General features: G+C 41.9%; 1 protein-coding gene across 1 annotated transcript in view; it reads right to left on the bottom strand.

The window, feature by feature from the left end:
* The window catches only part of sntg2 (syntrophin, gamma 2), a 71083-nt gene extending 60649 nt beyond the window's left edge, over nucleotides 1–10434 (bottom strand). The window contains exon 1 of the mRNA XM_070842898.1: nucleotides 10366–10434. Within this exon, the coding sequence (XP_070698999.1) occupies nucleotides 10366–10434 (69 nt within the window). The remainder of the gene's footprint in view (nucleotides 1–10365) is intronic.
* Nucleotides 10435–20247: the final 9813 nt, after the last annotated feature.

Raw genomic sequence — 20247 nt, 5'->3', positions numbered from 1 at the left:
TCACAACCTGTAACTACGCACTCAGGCACCGTATTAGTACTTGCTCCCAACATTGGGGATCCCGATGGGAAACTATTGATTTAATGAGCTTAACATATGTTGCTCATCCAAGTTAACCATGACATGATCAGCTGCCACTTTCACTTCCGTTCTTCCCCCTGCTGGGCACCTTTGGGTGTCCGCCACCTGAATAAAAACCAGTTCGTCATTCGCCACCACTCTGGTTGCAAATGGATATAGCTGTTTAGTTTTGTAGCGCAACAGAGTGATGTTAAAGAGGGTCTCTTCTCACTCACAAACCATCTTTGAACAGCAGTGAAAGGTAATTAGCTACAGCTGATATGACCTCAATGGTTTCTACATTGCTTTATCTTTTTTTTTTTTAAACATCGTTGCATTACATCGCTAATGAAAAAATATTGAGGAGGGATAGAAGGTACTGTTGTAACTCAACCCTACGTTGAACTGCTTCAGGTCAAAAACAAGTTCTAATGTTTATTATTAAAGTCTACATTCCTAAATTCACTGAAATTGTTCCGTTTGTTTGCTTGACAGTTACTGAGTAAGGACACAATGCTCGAAGAGACAGTGGTGATGGTGGTGCAGGGCCACAGAGGCCCCAAGTGTGTTCATCCAGCCAAGTCATGGTTAACTGTGTTTTGATCAGATACTTAAAGTCACACATCTAAGCCTCCCTCATACATATTTTCACATAGGCAAGAGCTTTTGAATATAATCGGTGCTTGAAGTAGATTAGCGTATATTGCCATTTCATTATTCGGCTTAATTGTCTATATGGCTGAATCAATTTATGCTAAACTGATAGCGGTATTAAGCTATGCAGCAAAGCCACAGTTTATGAAATCACCGTACGCTCACATTTCTGCGTCCTTGATCGCTCTTTGCTGATGTGAAGATAGTTGACATTTGAGTTCACCTTGGCTGCAGTGGAAGAAAACTTTCCAGACACTGATAACCTTGAAAAGCCCCACAACTGTCAAGTGACACACACACACACACACACACACTCAGTCAGGCACAGTACTGATATACAAACATAGCCGGCAGCCAGGGCTCACTTATACACACTTTCCAGGTGCACACATTTCTTGTCCAGATCAGTCACAGAGCATCTGAAGCAGCAATCAAAACCTGCACATACAGTAGAAGAAGTAGAAGAAGAAATTCTTGCCTTAATCCACTTAAAGGTGTCTGGAGAGAATCCCACTTTAGTTCCATCAGCTCAGTTTAACATTTACAAAGCCCTCATCACGGATTTCATACAGTTTCAGCCATGATTCATGAGTTTTGATTAGTGGAACTGACTGGATCATAGCCCGACATCACATCCGATTTGCTTTCTCCAGATACACATCTGACTACAATAAACTCTCATTTGAGGTCGTTACTGAGTATGAAATATTGACTGGACAAAAAAAAAAAAAGGCCACTTGCAAAAAGACTCAGTTACCTACACACACCAACAAGGACAATTCCACAACTGCAAAAATGAATAACATGTAGTTTTAGATACCATGGTCTCATTGATGATCATGAGGCAGACATTGGCACGAATGAATAACATGGTTTGCATCTTTTTTGCTTGAGCTGCGTGTGTGCGTGCACATGCAAGTGCATCTGCAAGTGCTGGATGATGTTGGCAGGAATGACAATTACTACTTTTGTCAAGCTGAGCACTTTCATCTGCATCCTATAAATAAGCTCACATTTAAAAATCAGACTGAGATTAAGAGCAGAGGATGAAAAGCAACACCCAGCACTCCATTCAGCTCGTTTTTTTTTTTTTTTTGAGGTCAATTAAAACCACCCCAGGGTTGTGTCAGCAGCTGTGGATGGAGCGTACAGTTTCACAGTTGCACGAGGACGTTGATTTAGCATCTACATTTGCCTGCGATTTCTTTTAGAAAAGTTTTTATCATTAATCATCTTAGAAATCCAAGCAACAACGTGGTGCAAATAAGTTCCAAAGTATTTGCTGGATTTATAGCAAATATCAGAAATAGATGGATAAGGGGCACATCCTCATTTATCTGCAATCGTTAGCATGCAGGCAAGTCTGGCTTCCACAGTAAAACTGCAAAAACATGCTTTTGCAGTTTTACTGTGAGCTTGCATATTTGCCTGTGTGCACATTTGTTAAGTTGCACAGTTAGAAATCGTGTCAAACTGTGTCAGTTACCTCTTGTTTGCAAATACCAACATGAAAAGTTGCCTGGCAGCTTTAAAGCAAATCTGTAAAATATTAATGGATTTTCCAAAAATCCATTTAAAAGAGCCCAGAGATACAGCTGCACTGATGAGCATAATCCATCATTCTAAATGAGACGAGTTTGGTAAACACGGCAAACATGGCTTTACCACGCTGCTAATTACCACATTTAGAGGAGTTATTTTCACTTCTATCCATCAGGACACACTCTTACATAAGAGCTGGAGCAGCACAGAGGAAAAACTAAATGTGAACTGTCTGCCTGCACAGTTACTGGAGAACAGACCTACTTTAATACCACTGAGATGATTATTACAAAGCTGTGTTTTTCTAAAGTTGTATGAGGGAAAAGTCACCAGTTATCTAATTTACAGTGATGGATTATGGTCATCAATGCAGCAGCGTGTCTCCACAAGCTGTTTTTAATGTACTTTTGAAACCAGCGGGAGCTTATGACTCAGACTTAGTGGGTAAACCTGCAGCAGCTTCTGAGTGCGGTACAGTAAATACTCAGTGCGTGACTTTATACAGACGTGCCTCAGAGTTACAGTTAAATATCAGTACAAAGAGAAGAATATTTCTGCTGCGACAGTACAAGACTTCATAATGTCTCTTAATGTCAGGCATCACAATATTGTTCTTTATCATACACCATTAACTTTCTATTGTTGGAACTGGCTCACTTGTAATGCCTGCATGCTAAATACTACATGAAGCTACAGACAGCAGCTAGTTAGCTTAGCACATCACAAAGACTGGACACAAGGGGAAACGGCTAGCTTGCGCTGTTCATGCTCGCCAATTAAAATGTTATTTGTCTAATTTGTACCAAAACTGAAGCGCAAAAACAACATATTGTGGTTTTACACCAAATAAAACAAACAAGATAAGAGGGGTTAATAAGTTAATAAGTGTTACCTTTGGAGGAGACCGCCTGTTTCATCTGTTAGCTAAGCTAACTGGCTGCTAGCTTCACTTTTGATTCGAAATTCAAACAAACATTTGTCGAACGTGGAGGGAAAAGTTCATATTCAGAGTATGACGACTTTTTTGCCAACTTTTTTAGCCTTAATAGCTTAATATGTAGCACAGAAAAGACTAAATGCTGATGAATGTTTCAGTTTCTCATGTACTTGTGCTGTTTCATATGTTTACCAGCTATTGAGGAATACATGTTTGCCTGAACAGAAAAGATTAGAAATGTAAAGAGGGGATTTGCTTGAAAGCCAGAAGTGTGTAAGAATGTAGGAGTTCAGTTCTTGGTGGCAAACGAGGTTGTTTGATGTTTGTACGTCACAAATCCCGGTTTAAATTGCTGTGTAGGAAAATCTCCTTGTATGCATTAAGTAGATAATTTTGCAATGCATCAGTAAATCTGTATGCAGAGCCACGTCGTATGTCAATACCCTGGAAGGTCAATAAACTGTAGCAAAGGATTGAGCTGTCCTCAAATGCACGGAACTCAAATGTGCCATTATATCTGCTGCAATCATCTTTGTTCAATCTTCCACTCAGAGTGGCTCCATGGGGAATCAAAACCACTTCATGCATTCCCTCTCTATTGTACATTCCTTGTTTGAATAGGCTTGTGTCGCAGATCTTCACTGCTCAAATAACAGCACGGACGACTACGCCATAGCCGCAGTTTCCCCAAATCCAACGTGTGAACCTATTGGCACGCAGGGGGAGTTTGCCCTCGGGGCTTTCTGGCAGGAGGCCTTTCTGACAAAAATCCAACCCCTTTCCTCCAGGGTTAGGGTTCGGGTTAGGGGTTAGGGATGCCCTAAGGCTTTCTGGCAGACAGCCCTGCAGGCAAACTTGTGTGATTACTACATGGGGTTCTGCAAGCGTGAGGCATGAACAACTAGATGAAGCGAATGAAAGCCAACTAGTCCGGCTCTGTATATTTTCTAAAAATTACCGTTGTTTCTTTTATACTAAGAGCATGCTGCATGCCGTTTTCTGTCTCTCTCTCTCAACATACAGACGCAGGCAATCCAACTAATGAATTCTGGGTACGAGATGGAACCGGGTGTTATGTTGTCACTATGGGAGGAGTATTTTGAGGTGAGTGTAGGTTTTGAGGAAACAATCTGGGACAGTTATTTCCAAAATTCTTTCATTCCCATTTCAAGGATGAATCTCAGTTAGACAGAAAAAACAAACGATTGCTTTCAATGTATTTTTTAAGTGCAGTTGTCTGGAGAGGGAAGAAACGCATCCACAACAATCCACCATCAGCTGGTAAAAAGGACAAGGTAGATTTCTTTAAATCTCACTTGGAAATGAATGGGGACATTAAAATGCATAAGTTTCCTGCCTTGAATCTAAATAAAAATGCTAATGACACGCTGTGGGTATTAATAATGCAGAGGATGAGTTTCCTTTTATTTGCTAAGGAAACATTTCAAGAAAGGCTCTAAACTGACAGCGCCTCCTGTTTTGATGCATCAGGATTTATGACACTACATATCCTCTTTGACATTTTAAAAATTAAAAACACCATCTAATTAAGACTTTAATTACTGCCTGGTTTTGTAGTTAGTTGAATAATGGAAGATGACGGTGCATAATACTGTATTATATATGTATCTTTGCACTTCCTACAGGGACTAATTATAAGCTTTAAAAAAGGACTAATTTAAGATAGAACACTGTAGTCTGCCCTTTGGCCCATTTCACTGCTCTCATGGGCTCCTCAAGTTCCTGCCATTAGTTCATATGCCATAAGGAGATTAAAGTAGAGCCATCTGACAAGAAATGATATCTATATATATATAAACGATTTTGTATATGACTTAACATTTAACACAGCACGAGGGGGAAATGCTCCGGGGAGTCAAACACGTGCCACGTCTATGCATTCTTTCTCTAGAGTCATTAAATTACAGCATTCATTTTGAAGAGCGTGACTCCAGTTATAGGAGGAAAATTGAATATTGTTCAGGGCAATGAACGAGACTAAAGCATTTTTTAAAGAAACCAAATTTCAGTTTCACAGTATAACGTCTGATTGTTTTGTGTCCTTTCCAATTACCTGAGTAGCTCTGGGAAAATGAAAAGTTAAGGAGAATACATGTTCATGCTCCAACAAGAGTGATTTGGTTAAAATATGATTGACTTCTTGAATACAAAAGCATCGACTTTCACACTCCACTGGGGTATAATTATGCTTCTGCAGCTCCTGCCAAGAGAAACCCTCCGGCGTGTGACCACAGGGGGCTGGAAATTTTATGACATGCATATCACTTTTTTTTTCCTATGCCTTTAGAAAAGGGACAATCCACGGTTCGATTGTCTGATAACCATATTGCAGCATCCTCCATCTAATCCCATTTCTAGTGATCAGTTTTGGGTTGCTGCTTGTTCCCTCTGTAAACGTTACACTGACCAACAAGTCGATAGCACCATAAATTGCAACCCTGTGCGGCTGTGTGGGAATAATCGTTCCATCACTGTAAATATTTTAGTACTACGTTTTCAGTATTGTTTTGCATATTTGCCCACACTGGCTTGTCGTACTCCTCAGGAGGACTGGCAATGAGCGCCTGCAGATGAGAAACTGTTACGTAAGTAACAAATGGTTTATTAAAGTTTGAGTTGGATCCTGGATTTAAATTTGAAATAAGAAAGTTGCACCAGCTATTCATGAGCTTAGCCTAGTTTTAATATGAGTGTTTTCTAAGGGGACATTTACTCACCGCTTGGTTGCATCAAGTGTTGCCAGTTTGGACTGAAGAAAGTGGCATAAATCAGAGCCTAGAACCTGGCCGACCATGATACAAGTTTACCAATACTGAATGTCACCATGGCATGACAGTTTTGTAGTGGGAGTCAAAATGAAAGCTGTTTAGTTGATGTTGTATTAAATATTAAAGGTTTCTGCTCATATGAACAGATGTTAACTTGTAAACAGATTAATAAAGATATTTGGAGTAGGAAAAAGGTTTCGACTTAGTTGTAATAAACACTGGACATTTGGTTTTGATGGTCAGTTTTATATGATTTATATGATTTATAATGATTCTGTGCTGATCTGATCTTCTTGAACTTGGTGTCCTGTCAATCTCAATAGAAGAAATAGAGCCAGATTTTTTGTCTGTACTGCTACAATGAGACGCCAATGAAACGTAGTCTTAACTATCAGTCTGTCCAAAACTATTTTTACGCACCCAATTAAATAAACACTGGTTGCATCACACATCCTAGTTCTTATGTAGAGACAAATGATTAAATAACTGCAGTAAATGCGTACAGATGGAACAACATATTGAATTTTGCAACAGCGCAAAAGAAAGAAAAAACGTCACGGTGCCGTCATCAGACTGTGAAATCTACCACAGTGTTATGCATTACATTCCTACACACTCATGGACACACAGAAATTCTACGGTGAGAGTTTTATCTGGAAAGATTTGTCAGTGCAGTTGTAGTCTATAAGCTGTAGCATGCTAGTTGGCTAAGCCTGGTTAATTACAGCAACAATGGAAGACTACAGTATGTATTCTGAAATTGACAAGTCTTCAGGTAGCCTCTCTCAGCAGATTCAGACTGCGCCAAATAATTAATATTAAAAATAATTCACGTATTTATCACCCACCAAGGTAAAGACCTGAGTTTGTAGTAACTACTTGTTTCAAACTAGTGATTTATTCAGTTATTCCATTCTTAAACGGTTCTCAACCGTACTCCGCATTACTCCTTTTATTCTCTGCTGTAAAAAAGGACCATACAGAACCAGCATTCGTCATTAAAAGACTTTCTGCCGCCGACATCAGTAACCTGTGCCTACTGTGCTCAGTCTGATTGGTATTGTATTTGTAATGAGCAATATGACAATATGGCTCCAGCTCCCCCGCGACCCTGACGGATAAGTATAGACGATGGATGGATGGATGAAATATGACAATATGATTATTTGTTTAGGCTATAAATGCAGCAACAAGTGTCTTGGTAGACCTACGGATCTTTGTTTTTAGCCTAACTTTTGTCTGTGTACACATGAAATCTAAATTCCAGTCATAGAGGCTTTCTGTGTCTTGAAAGAGAAATTCAGCAGCCTCCTGTGGACTGATTGCCTCCTGTTGGCATAATTTCTAGTTCATTCAAAAATTCAACATAATTTTTTATATTCTGATGTCAAACTTTAGAGGAAAAAAAGTTGAGCTGAATGACTTCAGTTGTCCTGATTGCGGTGGTGCTGCAACTGGAGACTGATTCATGAGCAACACCTAGGAGGTCAAATTCTGTATTTATTGGTCCGGTTTTAGGCTTAAAGCAGCAGATGGAAGGATTGAGAAGACAGTGCACTTATTCTACAATTTGAAAGAGTAAATCTTCGGGCCCCCCTCCAAAGCCCCTCCCCACAGAGGAGGCTAACCACGGCAACTGAGCGGGCAAAGTATATAATGGCGTCCACAACGGTGCACACCGGTAACATTGCAATCCCCCCCCCAATTTCCTGTAATTTCAGTTCCTCCTTCCATGATGAATTTTCACCCGATGAAGGCCCATCCACTAGATTTATTGGAAATAGGCTAGCATCACTGCTAAACTGTAAATTTAACTGGCAATCTAATGTTAGCTTGCTAATATTTATCAAGCTAACGTGAGTTTTGTCAGTTGGTTCAGTTAGCTACAGTTACACCATGCACTTGAGTGGGTGTTAATATTTAGTAAAAATCTCTATGTAACGGCTGTGCAACCAATTTCATTTTGTGATGCGTAAAACTCCACGTAGTAGGCACTTAAGTTAGAACTAGGCCAAGGCACAGACAGCTGGTGTAACCGGCTCCAGGAGTTTTGTAGCAACCAAGACAGCTCTCGAGTTTGAATGGTGCAACCCAATTAAGTAAATCACAAGTTTGACAGTAGCTAGTTGTTACTGAGAACTGAGGAAACAGCTGCACACACAAACAATCCAGGGGAGGATTATGTCTGCAGAAGCTACACAGTGCATTTTCACATGATAAAGATACTGCTTGAACTAACTGCTTGGTGGAGTCCTGGAGGCAGGAAAACACCCTGCACACTCCGCCTGTCCATCACAGCACTAATATACCCTGACATACAATTCAAACACACAGCCAGACTAATGCACATACTGTAGACACAGTTCTGCTCGGGTCTGGAGTGGAAGCCCTTTAATCTAATTTATCAGTGACTGCCAAATACTGAATTAATCTCAGTCTGCATGTTCCAAAAAGCCAAAGACTTTAAGACATTTTTTTTGGTTTTATGCTCACTGAATTTGATTGAAAGCCACTTGCAAGAACAAAGAAAATTAAAAATATGAGGCTGACATAACCTGGGCATGAGGGGTGACATAAATTGGCAGAGTAAAAACAGGATCCAAGGACATGAATTGTGTCATGACGTGAGGCCTAGCTGTGGCCTGCTTGTCTGAGCACTTTGGATGCACTTTTATAAAACCTGCATCAAAACAACACCATTATGTGAAAGAAAAATAAATAAATCAACTACACTTAACACATTCTAACATTAATTCAACCGTATTTTGGATACCAGTCAAAGCCTCTCTGTTGACGACTGTCTGAGAACCTGCAAAATCCTGAGTTTAATTACTGTGGAGGCACAATCTAGTCCGTGCTTAACACCCTGAAACTGCACACCAGGAGATCACAAAGGAAAGTGGAAGAGCCTCTTGCAACAGGAAAACTCTTACTGTATAATTTTAGCCATCAGTCAGTGGTAAATGGAGAGTGATGTGTGTGAAAACTGAACACACTCTAAGCAGATTTAAGCTGCAGACTTGTGTCCCTTGAGGCTCCAGGTATCCAGTTTTAAAAGCAAATGCTTCGTGAACGGAAAGAGCCCACAAAGCAGGACTCCGGGGGACTGATGAAATTAAAGGTGCTATGTGTCCAGTGAAGGCAATAACAGGCCGGCAGCTGAATACCATGCAGCCAGTGATGGGTCATATTCAACCAGTATTTGCACAGTATGTTTCAACTGGAGCAAGCATTCAAAACTTTACGTGGAAACATAAGACTGACGGGTAAAGAAATCAATGCGAGGTGCCAGTGGAAAGATGTGGAGTGGAAGGCAAATCATCGTCATCATCATCATCAACTGTAATGTAGCTACATCTAAACTGAAATATGTTATTTTCCCCACTTTGTGATTAGATTGTTCTTGGTTAAATTCTAAGAAACACACCAGTGTGTCACTGTATGTGCTGGATGTTGCTTGAAGCAGCTACATAGAGAACATGAAAGGCTGTTAAAAGGGAAAAATCTTTTTTTAAACCATAATTCCCAATTAAATATGAGGCCCTTAAGAAAGCTCAGCTCAGCATACAGCATGTCTGTGTCTGACAAAGGAAAATAATGGTACTAATTGTCTGGCACTTATTGAAACTACATTAAATATATTTTGATCACAGGTATACTGAGGAATCTGGTGCTGGTAATCACTCATTTCTGATGAAGATATTGTTGAGCAACACTGACTAAAATGTGAAGTTAGAAGAGTTAAGCTGCTCTATGTACAGCACAACTGCTGTAACCCATCAAACCAGAACTGAGACAGAATCGTACAGCACTTTCCTCCTGTATTGAAGGGGCGTCACACCAGCCTGCGGCTACATATGGAGTAGTTTAACATGCACTTGCATGAAAAAGGGGCTTTGAAAAACGAACGGCGTCTTCTGGTGGATTCGGCACGTACATAACGATAATTGATGAACGTAACACTGTCGTATTTCAACGAAATTTGTTCTAAACTTAAAGCAACGCACACAGTCGCTTTCCGCCGTGGACGGTCACGTTATGTACACGGAGGAGCACTGCGACTGAGAGGCGAAATGAGATTTATAAAGTTATAAGTTCGCTCAAGTAAGAGCACCATAGTTTGCTAAACGTATGCCGAAATGTGCAGTTAATGCCACGCATTTGGAAAATAGCTCCATCTTAAAGCCTGCGAAGTATTTACAAGTATTTCTAAGCACGGCAACACTTAACAATCGGTTTTTTAAAGGTGGTCTGGAGTACCCCACTGTTCAGCTGCATGCTCTCACTAACTGCCCCGACACATAGCATATCTCTCGGGAATGGTGCAGGCTGGTCTGTGACTGACGCTCATTCACATCAATCTGAATTAATAGCTTTACTTGCCGAAGTTGGAACCAAAAGGCTGGCGGGTCGCTCGATCTGCTCAGGTTGCTGTTTCCCGGTCACATTCATTTCCCATCAAACCGCTTTCTCTGTCCGCTGACTTCGACGAGAGTTTCTCAAGTCATTTACCCGGCAACTGGCTGCAAGTGTAATTCAGCGGCGTCCAGATGAGCGACAGAGGCGGACGGACAAACCAAACCATGCCTTCAACAAGCTGCCTGCATCCTGCAACTACCACACTTCTGCCTGCTGCAGGGACAAATTAGTGATCGCTGCTTATTCCTCCACGGATCAGCCCCAAGTGTCAGCTCACAGCGGCTCCTCTGCTGCTGCTCATCAGTCTGCATGTCTCTCCACCTGCTGCCTGTCCTCCTATTAACCATTCCTGCGTCAAACCACAGCGCATTAACCCCTTCACTGGCATTTACAGCCTCCGTGCAGGCGTTGGATGAGCATCACTCACAAACACATCCATCATTTGTGTTTGCTTCATTATTAGTGCTTATTAGTGGCTCTGCGTGTGGAGAGCTGGCTTTATCACAATCAGTGAGATTTGTCTTGGATTCAACACTGCCTCTGGTACGAAACATCACCAAGATGCCAAACAAGAGCTTGGAAATCAATATAAAGCTGGAGCAGAAGTGAGTCCTTCAACTCTGTGCTCAAGCGAAGCTGGCCAGCTTCCCGGAGCATGTTAAAATCTTCATGGGTACTGGCACAAATGAATTTCTGGGGATGGGGGAGTAGGCCTTGCTCATTTTGTGGGCTAGAGATGATTTTGTGGGCTAGAGACAGCCGGTGATATCCTCCAACCCTCAGACTTGAGTTGGGTGTCAGTGGTACAGACAGGTTTATACATAAAGTGTGATGCCTCCTTCAATAATCATCACTGTCAGGAGCAGTAAAGGTTATAAATAGAGGCTCTCCAACACCGAAGTGTGCACAGTACCTGAGAGATGGTTTTACTTTGTGTGATTACAGGCCTTTAATCAGTGACACACTTTTTGCTTTGTGTTTTTTCTCATGTTCAGGATTACAGCAGGGTAACAATGACGGGCCGCTACGGTGCACCACAGTACACTACAGCATGGCACTATCATCAGAGAGTAAGAAAAGGTGGCCTATCATCAGAGGATTGGGAAAGGTGTGACTGTTAGAAAAGCTTTAGCTTCACACTCAATGACATGGCATCCACTCAGCATCCTGAAATTATATTTTCCTGCAAAACCTGGTGAGATGATGTTTTAGCGCTTCTGTGGATTTCAGCAAAACCTCTCCCCCAATTTATTGTTGCATACTGCAAACATAGCAGGCCTTGTGGAAATCAGCATGCAGCCTTGAGGTCTAGTTAAACAAACATTAGACACAGAGCAGAGCTGCAAATGTAAAAAAAAACAGCCGAGGTGTTGGAGAGAAAAGCTCAAAAGTCAAAATGGGGAAAACGCAGCTCATATCTTTAAATCGTTTTTTTTATATAAAGGCAAAGGAACTTTAAGTGACCATTTCCACTCACCATAGAGAAAGAGCAGTGAGGGTTATATAGGGAGTACACTGATTAAAGTACCGATGCAGCGCTCCAACTTCACTGATCTGATAGACATTGTTGACACACAAATTGTCTCAGTGGAAACAGCAAAGAGGTCCAGTAGCAGCACACGACACTGAGACCAAGTGTCAGCACATCAGGATTTAGTTTGCAACAGGACTGTTAGAAGTGGCTCAGTGCTCGTAGTGTGCACCAATGGCTGTACTTTGGTCGCCTCCCTGACTCGGCCGTGAATCAACGACAAAAAGAAGACATAAAACCATGAATGAGTTAAATGCAACACATCACGGGGATGGCATGACATTTTCAGAAATAACGCTAATTTGCCGTCTTGCAGAGCGTCCGATGACACCGCTCTTGTGTCTGTAACCTAAAGTGAGGCTCCAGCCGATGGGCAATTAGCTTAGCTTAGCATAAAGACTGGAAAGGGAGGAAACAGCTAGCCTGGCTCTGTCCAGTTAATTAACAGGTTTGAAATTCAAAGTATTTCAAGTTTTCTAATAGTGCTATTATTTCCTGAAAGTACAAATGTCGTTGTGTAGGTGCAGCCCTTATGCAGAGCCTCACTGGATCACCTTTGTTTCTTAAATGCTGTGTTCCCTTTACCCTGAGTGTTCCTCTACAGACCCCCCAACATCTTCAGCACCCTTACTGATACACGATCAGGACTATTAAGCCTCCTCGTGTCCTCCTAACACTTCTTCTGCTTGTACTTTGATAGCTGTCTAATCCTCCATCTGAGTTCAGTTTTGTAGCTCAGACTTTCATGGAGAGACGTCCGTGTTTCACCCCCACATTTCAGGACTTAAAACTTTTTAATATAAAATGAAACTCTCAGAATTCCCTTATCGCAAAGGGAAAATGATATTCCAGTGTGATGTAGTTCTGATATCTAGCTTCGGCTCTGCTGTGCGGAAAGAAACAGGCCTGCGTACGTCCGACCATCAATCAGTTATTTTTAAAGCTCCGTCTGCCCCTCTCTCGGCTCGGGATCTCTCTCTTGCATCTTTAACTTCTGTGAGGCTTTGAAAACCTTGTGTCAAAGCTTCAAAGTGACTTTAGTTCTCTCATGTTATATCTAAAAATGCAAAATTTTCTTGGGCTGTGTTTTTACGTAGCACACTCTCAGGCCTGTTTCTGGCCTGGAAAATAACACTTGGTAAAGAAACAGAGTCGACCTGGGATCACTGCTGGACGGACATGAAACTAATAATGCACTCTGTTGCTCTTGTTCCCGCTAAACTCTGACAGGGCTGTTTGTGAGTTTAACCTTCTGGAAGTAACGTTTAAAGTTTTCCTCCAGAGGAAGCAGGTGAGGAGAAGTTTGTGATTTTGACATGTTATACATTTTTAAAACTTTTCAATCCCGTGTTTGAACAATGCCTGGAACTGGAGGCCACCCTGGTTCAAGTATGCTGTTTTATAATGTAAGTGAATTTAGGAGAAACTTCTTTTTTAATCCTTTCGTATCTTAGCACTGCCTTTGTGCGGCTGAATCCTCTGCTCAGCATTAAGAATGATGCTGTAAATTGGTTCAGCTTCTATCTTTGTCGTACTGTACAACCTTTTCTGTTCAAATTGAAAACTCATCAGACAGTAATCCTCCGCTGACAATAACAGGGCAGGCTTCCTCCAAAGTTCACCCTGAGGTCTCAGAGTTTCTTGCACTCTTTCTCCTATATTTTTCATACTTTTTTTATGCTCCTGGACAAAACTGTTTAGCCTTCCACAATCACGCTCAGGAATTTGACATGTAGCTCTCACAGTGGTTCATCTTGTTTTTTAATGGTAAAAAGTGCCATATGGGCAAACTTGGTGCACTAGTAAATGATCACTTCTGTCCAGATGGCTTTAATTTCATAAATACTGCAAGTTATCCATTTGAAATATTTACTAAACCAAAGCAAGTCTGACATAAATCTAGCTGGAGGCCATCTTGTGATGGGATCACTGGTCCTTAAAGGTCCCATATCATACAAAATGCACTTTTTAATGTCTTCCAAACGTGAATATGTGGCCCCAGTGGACCCACAGACCGTTTCTTCTGCTCCACCCTTCAGTAAATGTGTGGGGGGAAAACGCTCTGTTTCGATTCAGCTCCCTTCCTGAAGTCATGAGGGGAAGTGTTGATCATGTGACCTCCCTCAGCCCTTCAGCAGGCTGACACTGTCCCCGCCAGTGAAAACCTCCTGAGTCCACCTCAGTATGTAAGTGTGGACAAGTGTGAACCTGAAAATGAGCAGAATAAAAGACCTTTAAATACTGTCTGCTGAAAAAGTTCATTTGCGTATATTGCGTATATTGCCGGCACCCTTGCTTGGAACACGCCCATTTTTGTGACTGCATTTTGCCAAAGACAAAAATCTGTCCACAAACACACTCGCAAGGTGAAAACATTACCAGCTGACGCCGTCGTGGGCGCTAACAACACTAAGAGTCTACAGCCACCGAGCGCCTTGGCAGCCGGATGGTTGAGGCTCTTCACTGAGGCCAGCAGGAATATTGTCAGTTTCACAGGTCGTAACACAAAGTAGTCCTACATTACATCACCTGCTGGTATAACCACATCCTTCCAAACTCTCCGGCTTGAACGCTGAGCTGCCTGTCGATGCTACAGAGGGCTGGACATTCGAATCACAAATCAGCTCAACGTTTGAGTCACAAACACAAAGTGAAACATTTGAATTGTTGGAGTCTGGAACTGTATTTGTTTAACTGTAACTCTTCTTATTCCTGCTGAACTCACACTCCTCCCCAAACATCTGGCAGCTGTTAGGAATTTACCAGACGCTAACAGAAGAAATCATCTCTCCATTTCCCATCACTTCCATTATTGATAGGAGTTTGCCAGCACAGATGGACTGAGTGGCCTCCCGCTGAGTCTGCCGGCTAAAACAGATGAAACGAATTCTCGATGCTCTTAATGCGAGCGTTCCCGGGCACCTTTGTTGTAAGCCATCCCCTCTGCCTGTCCCTGTCTTCTCTTGGCTCTTTTAAACCTAATCTGCCCAAATTACATACAAAGAAATAACATTTAAAAGCATCTTCTTTCGTTACTAACCTCCCAAGCCCATAGGAGCTGGAAAAATTTACTTGTGAGCAAAAATCAAACAGCTTTTCCTATGAACTCTCTGACACGCCACTTTTTACAGTGTGTAATTCTTCTATTTGTCGTCGTGTTTGTTTTGAACAAAATAGTGATTCTGACACAGATCGCTCTCAGTACACATAAATAAGTTAATATATTTCAACCTACTATCCCCTGATGACAATTTTCAGTTACAAACTAGGATCTACTAATGCATATATTACAGATGACCTTTAAATCTCCATTTCTTAAGTAACTTGAAAAGGTCAAAAGTAAAGGTCATGAATGAAAACCTCTTAATTAGTTAAGTCAGTGGTACGAGTGTTTTTAAAAAAGACCTTTACACACAGCACAGGTGTAGGTTCGTGCCGTCTGCGTCACTGTTGTAACTGCTTGTATGCGTTGGTATTTTCTCGCCCCAGCGAAGAGACATACAGTGTTATTTAAAGACATTTCCAAGAGGGAGCTTGTACTATGGAGAGACAAACTGGAAGTGAGCTCTGCAGGACTTTCTGTGCCGCCGAGAGATGAACTGTCTCACAGACAAAGGTCTATTAGGAAGATGGGATCTCAGACAGCTCAGTGCTGAGCCAGATACCCACCTTAGTGCTTAAGTGAGTCAATTAAAATTTCATGATCAAATCTCAAATGCTGCACTGAGGTCTAAAAGAAGTAAGACTGAGCAATCTCCTGGCTGCATCCATTCAGTTTTTTTTTGTTACTTTTTAGTTTAGGAGGGATAAACGTGTGCTCTGGGGCCAGTGGAAATCTGAGGGAATCTTCTCAAAGCTCTCTGTTTTGAAAACCCTAATGTGGGGTCCTCTTAACCCCCAGGGTGTACCCATCACCATTATATATGCTTTTGCACATTTAATATCGATTCCGCTGTCGCACAAAGGTGTCAGTCAGAACTTCTCCACTGAAAAGTAGCACAATAAAGTAGCTGATTTAGTTCCAGCCGAAAGGTGAACATCCTCAGTCTTAATCAAGTACGTTCACGTCAGCTGTATTCTCACCACCCTTTTAAAAAGTGATGATAAGCCCATAAGGTGTTTAATGCAAATAGTCTTGGGATGAAACACCTCACATCTTTGTTTACATGGATCTGAATAATCGTAGGTCACTGCACAAGCTGTGAGATAGCAGACGTAATCTAAAGTTCACGTAGTGCCTTGAGAAATATTTAAATAAACAGCAGTCTGGATGAATTAATCAAAAAACAAAGGCACAGAGGCTTGGGGAGGTTAGAACGGCAGGAAATGTAAAGTTAATATTGCATCTTTGACTTAATTTTATTGATGCACATGAAAATATAGAATCAACTTGTACTTATGGCGTTTTCCAATGAAGGGCCGTGCATTAATATTTTATAGCAGCCTGGTTACCGTGGCTGAGATTGGCTCTTGCAGACTACAATGCAAAATAATGTGTGTGTAAGTGTGTGTAAGTGTGTGAAAGTGTGTGTAAGTGTGGGTTCCTGTGCGTTTCTCTGCCGATGTATCTGTGTCAGCTCCAGTGTGTTTGGACGAACCCACAGACTTTATCTCTCGCTGCCAGAGATAAGTCTGACATGTGCCACAGGTGAGAGCGGTCAGTAGCGTGACATGCCTCCTGGTCCCGAAGGTTTGCAATTTCCTGAAAGAATCGACTGGTTTGACACAGCGTGTGCCAATACTGAGGGTGAGCAGATGCACACAGGCAGGACTCAAAGTAAACCAGATGGGTTGGATATTATTCTCACTCGTTCTCAACTGTTTCACAATGTCCACTTTGACTTTGGCCGTGTCGGTATGGCCGGAGTCAAATTGTTAAATATACTTTCAGTTGTTAAGTACATATAAACCTGCATTCATTGATTTTAGGACACTTGGGTGCAGTTTAGCAAGCTGTTGTGTTACACATTATCATATTTATTCGAGTCATGTTTTTGTCGTCCTGATGTAAGTCCAGTTTTCACTCTCCTTTATGCTCTGTCTTTGGTCTCCACCAGCTGGCTCTTTGTTCACCAGTCAAACTCCAGGTTTCATTTGAAGTCACGTCTCTGTTGTTGTGAGCCACAGCAGGCAGCGGTGTTCTGATAAAGCCGTTACGCTGTGTGCTCATCCTGAAACAACACACAGGGAAGTAAGCTAGCAAAGAGTGGGAGGAGACCAAAACAGGGCAAAAAATAAATGTCTCCACCCTCTACAGCACAACATGCTGCTTACACACTGAAGCTTCAGTATTGATAATCTAATGATGTCATACATAATAATACATATGGTCAGAGGGACCAAACCTAGTAAGTCTACTTTAGTACTTTAGGTGAGTTTTGCTACTAATATGTACTTTTACTGAAGTAGGACTTTAACTTGGAATACAGTATTTTTACATCGCTGTTTTGGTACTTTTACTCAAGTAAAGGATCGGAGTACTTTTTCCTTGTGTACCGCCCCCGAGTGGCCAAAGGCGTCAATGCAGGTTTCATTTCATTTGCCATAAAAGCAAAGCAGTGATCTGAAAAGCTCCATTGTCATGATATTTATTATGACAATGGAGCAGTTCTACATTCTCCAGACAGTCACAGCTGCATTTCATTGCAGTCCCTGAGAAGAATCATTCTGGCTGTATTTCCTGAAGACGTGGCGGCTTTGAAAATGCTGGCCAGTCGGCCCACAAGGAGATGGAAGCCGCTTGCTTGGCATTAGTACAGAAGCACCACAGTCAAGCTAGCACACATAAGAGCGCTGCAGCAGCTGTGGCAGATGTTCATGGCGAGGACGCTCAGACATCATGGCGGTCAGGGAGGTCACCACCAAGCGAGTGAAGCCTCTGATCTGTTATGTGTGGAAGCGTTTCACAGCTCAACCAGAGGAGGATCAGCTGAACAGTCAGACTCTTATACTAACGACCAGCTTCTCCTTTCAACACTTCAGCCGTATTATTACATCAAATTAATAAATCAAGGTAAAGCCGATGATGTGGAACAGGCAATTAGAAACTCAATCAAAAAGTAGCTTAAATCTCAATCTGCCCATTTGTATCAAGAGCGTTTAGTTGCTGTACATCATGACGGCGCTCTGCGGTACTCAATTTAATGCACTTCAGTCTTTATTGTCCCACATGGCCACATTTGTTCTGTAGTGCAAAACTTAGAAGACCGCTTCGAGGAGGTTTCAAACATTTTAAAGGCGTCAGTGCTTCTGCTCTTTTCTCTCCCTCATTAGGATGATTTAGGACGGGCATAACGGGGAGATCATCTGAAAAAGATGTGTCCCTAAAAAGCTAATTTTGGGAAGGAAAGTAAAAACCTGACATGATGAGGTTTGTGAAGATAGTCATGATTAAATAATCAGCAGTAACCTCAGAGATAATACCTGTATACCTTTGCTCTTCTTCTCTTTGTATTTTTCTAAATCCATCACTGCTTTACTGCTGTAAATCCACTACAGCTTGAAATAAAGTCAGGGGAGAGGAAAATGGCAAGAATAAAAGTAGTAATTAAAGGTTTTATTAATTGTTAAAAACTCCTTTAGTAATGCTTTCTGCTGGGGTGGTGACAGATCCTTTTCACTGGTGCCCTTTCTATTTAGTAATAATTGCAGTTTTCATGGTTGGTTACAGTTTAATAAATAATTATTTTAATTAATTTAGCCATAAAACCTGCAGTTGAAAATATGTTTGGACAGTTTGGGAAATAAATTTATTTTCATTGTTGTCTGGAGTTAAATGGCAAAATCACAACTTCTATGTTGCACACAAACAAAATACTCCATGTTAATTAGTGAGCTTTGACTGAAGCCACTGTTTCTGTATTTAACCGTTTTATGCTAAGCTAACTGACTGTAGTTTAGCACACAGACTTTAGGGTGATTAGAATTCCCTTCAACACTTAAAATCATTTATGTTGAAAACGTCTGTATTGTGCAGATGAAATACTCAGATTTCCTTTTTCCAGCATGCTCTTTCAGACCGAACCTCACCCACACTATGATTACCTTTTTTATTATGTTTTACACTTTACACACCACCTAAGCAGGACTGTTGCCATCATACTCGGGCCACTAACTGGGGAGCCCGGAGCTCAGTGGAGACTGTCGGAGCACAATCTGATCCCAGGCCAGGACGGGCAGATGCAAGCAATTAAAACCATCTCTGGTCACTTCATGACTTTTAATGTTTTCTATTCTATAATTCAGCAGCAGGACAGTTTACAGTAGGGAGCTGCTAATTAAGGAGGAGTCCGGCGGGCCGACTGGCTTTTGACTCCATCTACTGGTCACTCACTTGGCTTTCATGTTAATATGTATATGCTGCGGCTCTGTGAGGTGAAAGGAATAACAGAAACACAGTGCAGTTATATGTAAAGTAGCAATCACTTCAAAGGCAAGAGAGTGCAGCAGGCAGAATAAAAATCAAAAATAATGTCCGGCCCAGGCAAGCAGGAGCAAAGACTTGAGTGTGCTCTCACACTGAGCTGTCTGGGTTTCCTCAGGTGACACCGCTGTAATCTCACAGCAGACATCACAGAGGAAATCCGCAGTCCTCTTCCTCTCCACAGTGCCACCGCGCTCCCCTTCACCCGCCAACGCACCATCAAAAATGCAAAACCATGGCATGGAACCAGAAGTGGAACATGGCTCGTGGTGAGGGGGGATATCACAGAGGAAGAGATTTAGCGCGCGAGGGGGGAGTCTTACAGTCAGAGAGCTGTAATAAGAAACCTCTGCGGTGAGCACAGCAGGTGCTTTATGGATAAGGGGGCTAGGTGGTGGTGGCGTCAGGGCGGGAGGGGTGTCAAACATGGGAGGAAACCAGTAGAAGTTGTTTTAAAAAGTGGATCTTGTAGACTTCAGCATGCACTCATTAATTGGCCTGAATAGCCAGAAGAGAAAAGAACACGTGCTACTGCTGATGCCATTAAAGCTTTGGTTCAAACAATATGAGACCTTTTCAAAAAAACCACACGCCTCTCCCAGTTCATTTAAGTTTCATTTGAAGTTCTGAATTTTACAGATGTGAAAATGAGCAGCTCCCACCGTGATGCGTTCATGGCACCAAGTGATGATTTTTGTCTCAAAGGGTGCAGCAGTATGGAGCAGCAGTATGGAGCAGCAGTATGGAGCAGCAGTATGGAGCAGCATCAAGTCCTGCAGCCTGCTCAGGTGGCAGCTGCACATGCACAGAGTCTCCTTGTCATCATGGGACTACAGCTCCCGGATGCCTGATCCAGCAGGCCCTTTTTGTGTTCATCATATGTGTACATTAC

Source organism: Pempheris klunzingeri, chromosome 13, assembly GCF_042242105.1.
Source record: "Pempheris klunzingeri isolate RE-2024b chromosome 13, fPemKlu1.hap1, whole genome shotgun sequence".
Classification (NCBI taxonomy): domain Eukaryota; kingdom Metazoa; phylum Chordata; class Actinopteri; order Acropomatiformes; family Pempheridae; genus Pempheris; species Pempheris klunzingeri.
Note: the sequence above shows the minus strand (reverse complement) of the source record. Positions and strands in the feature narration are given on the sequence as shown.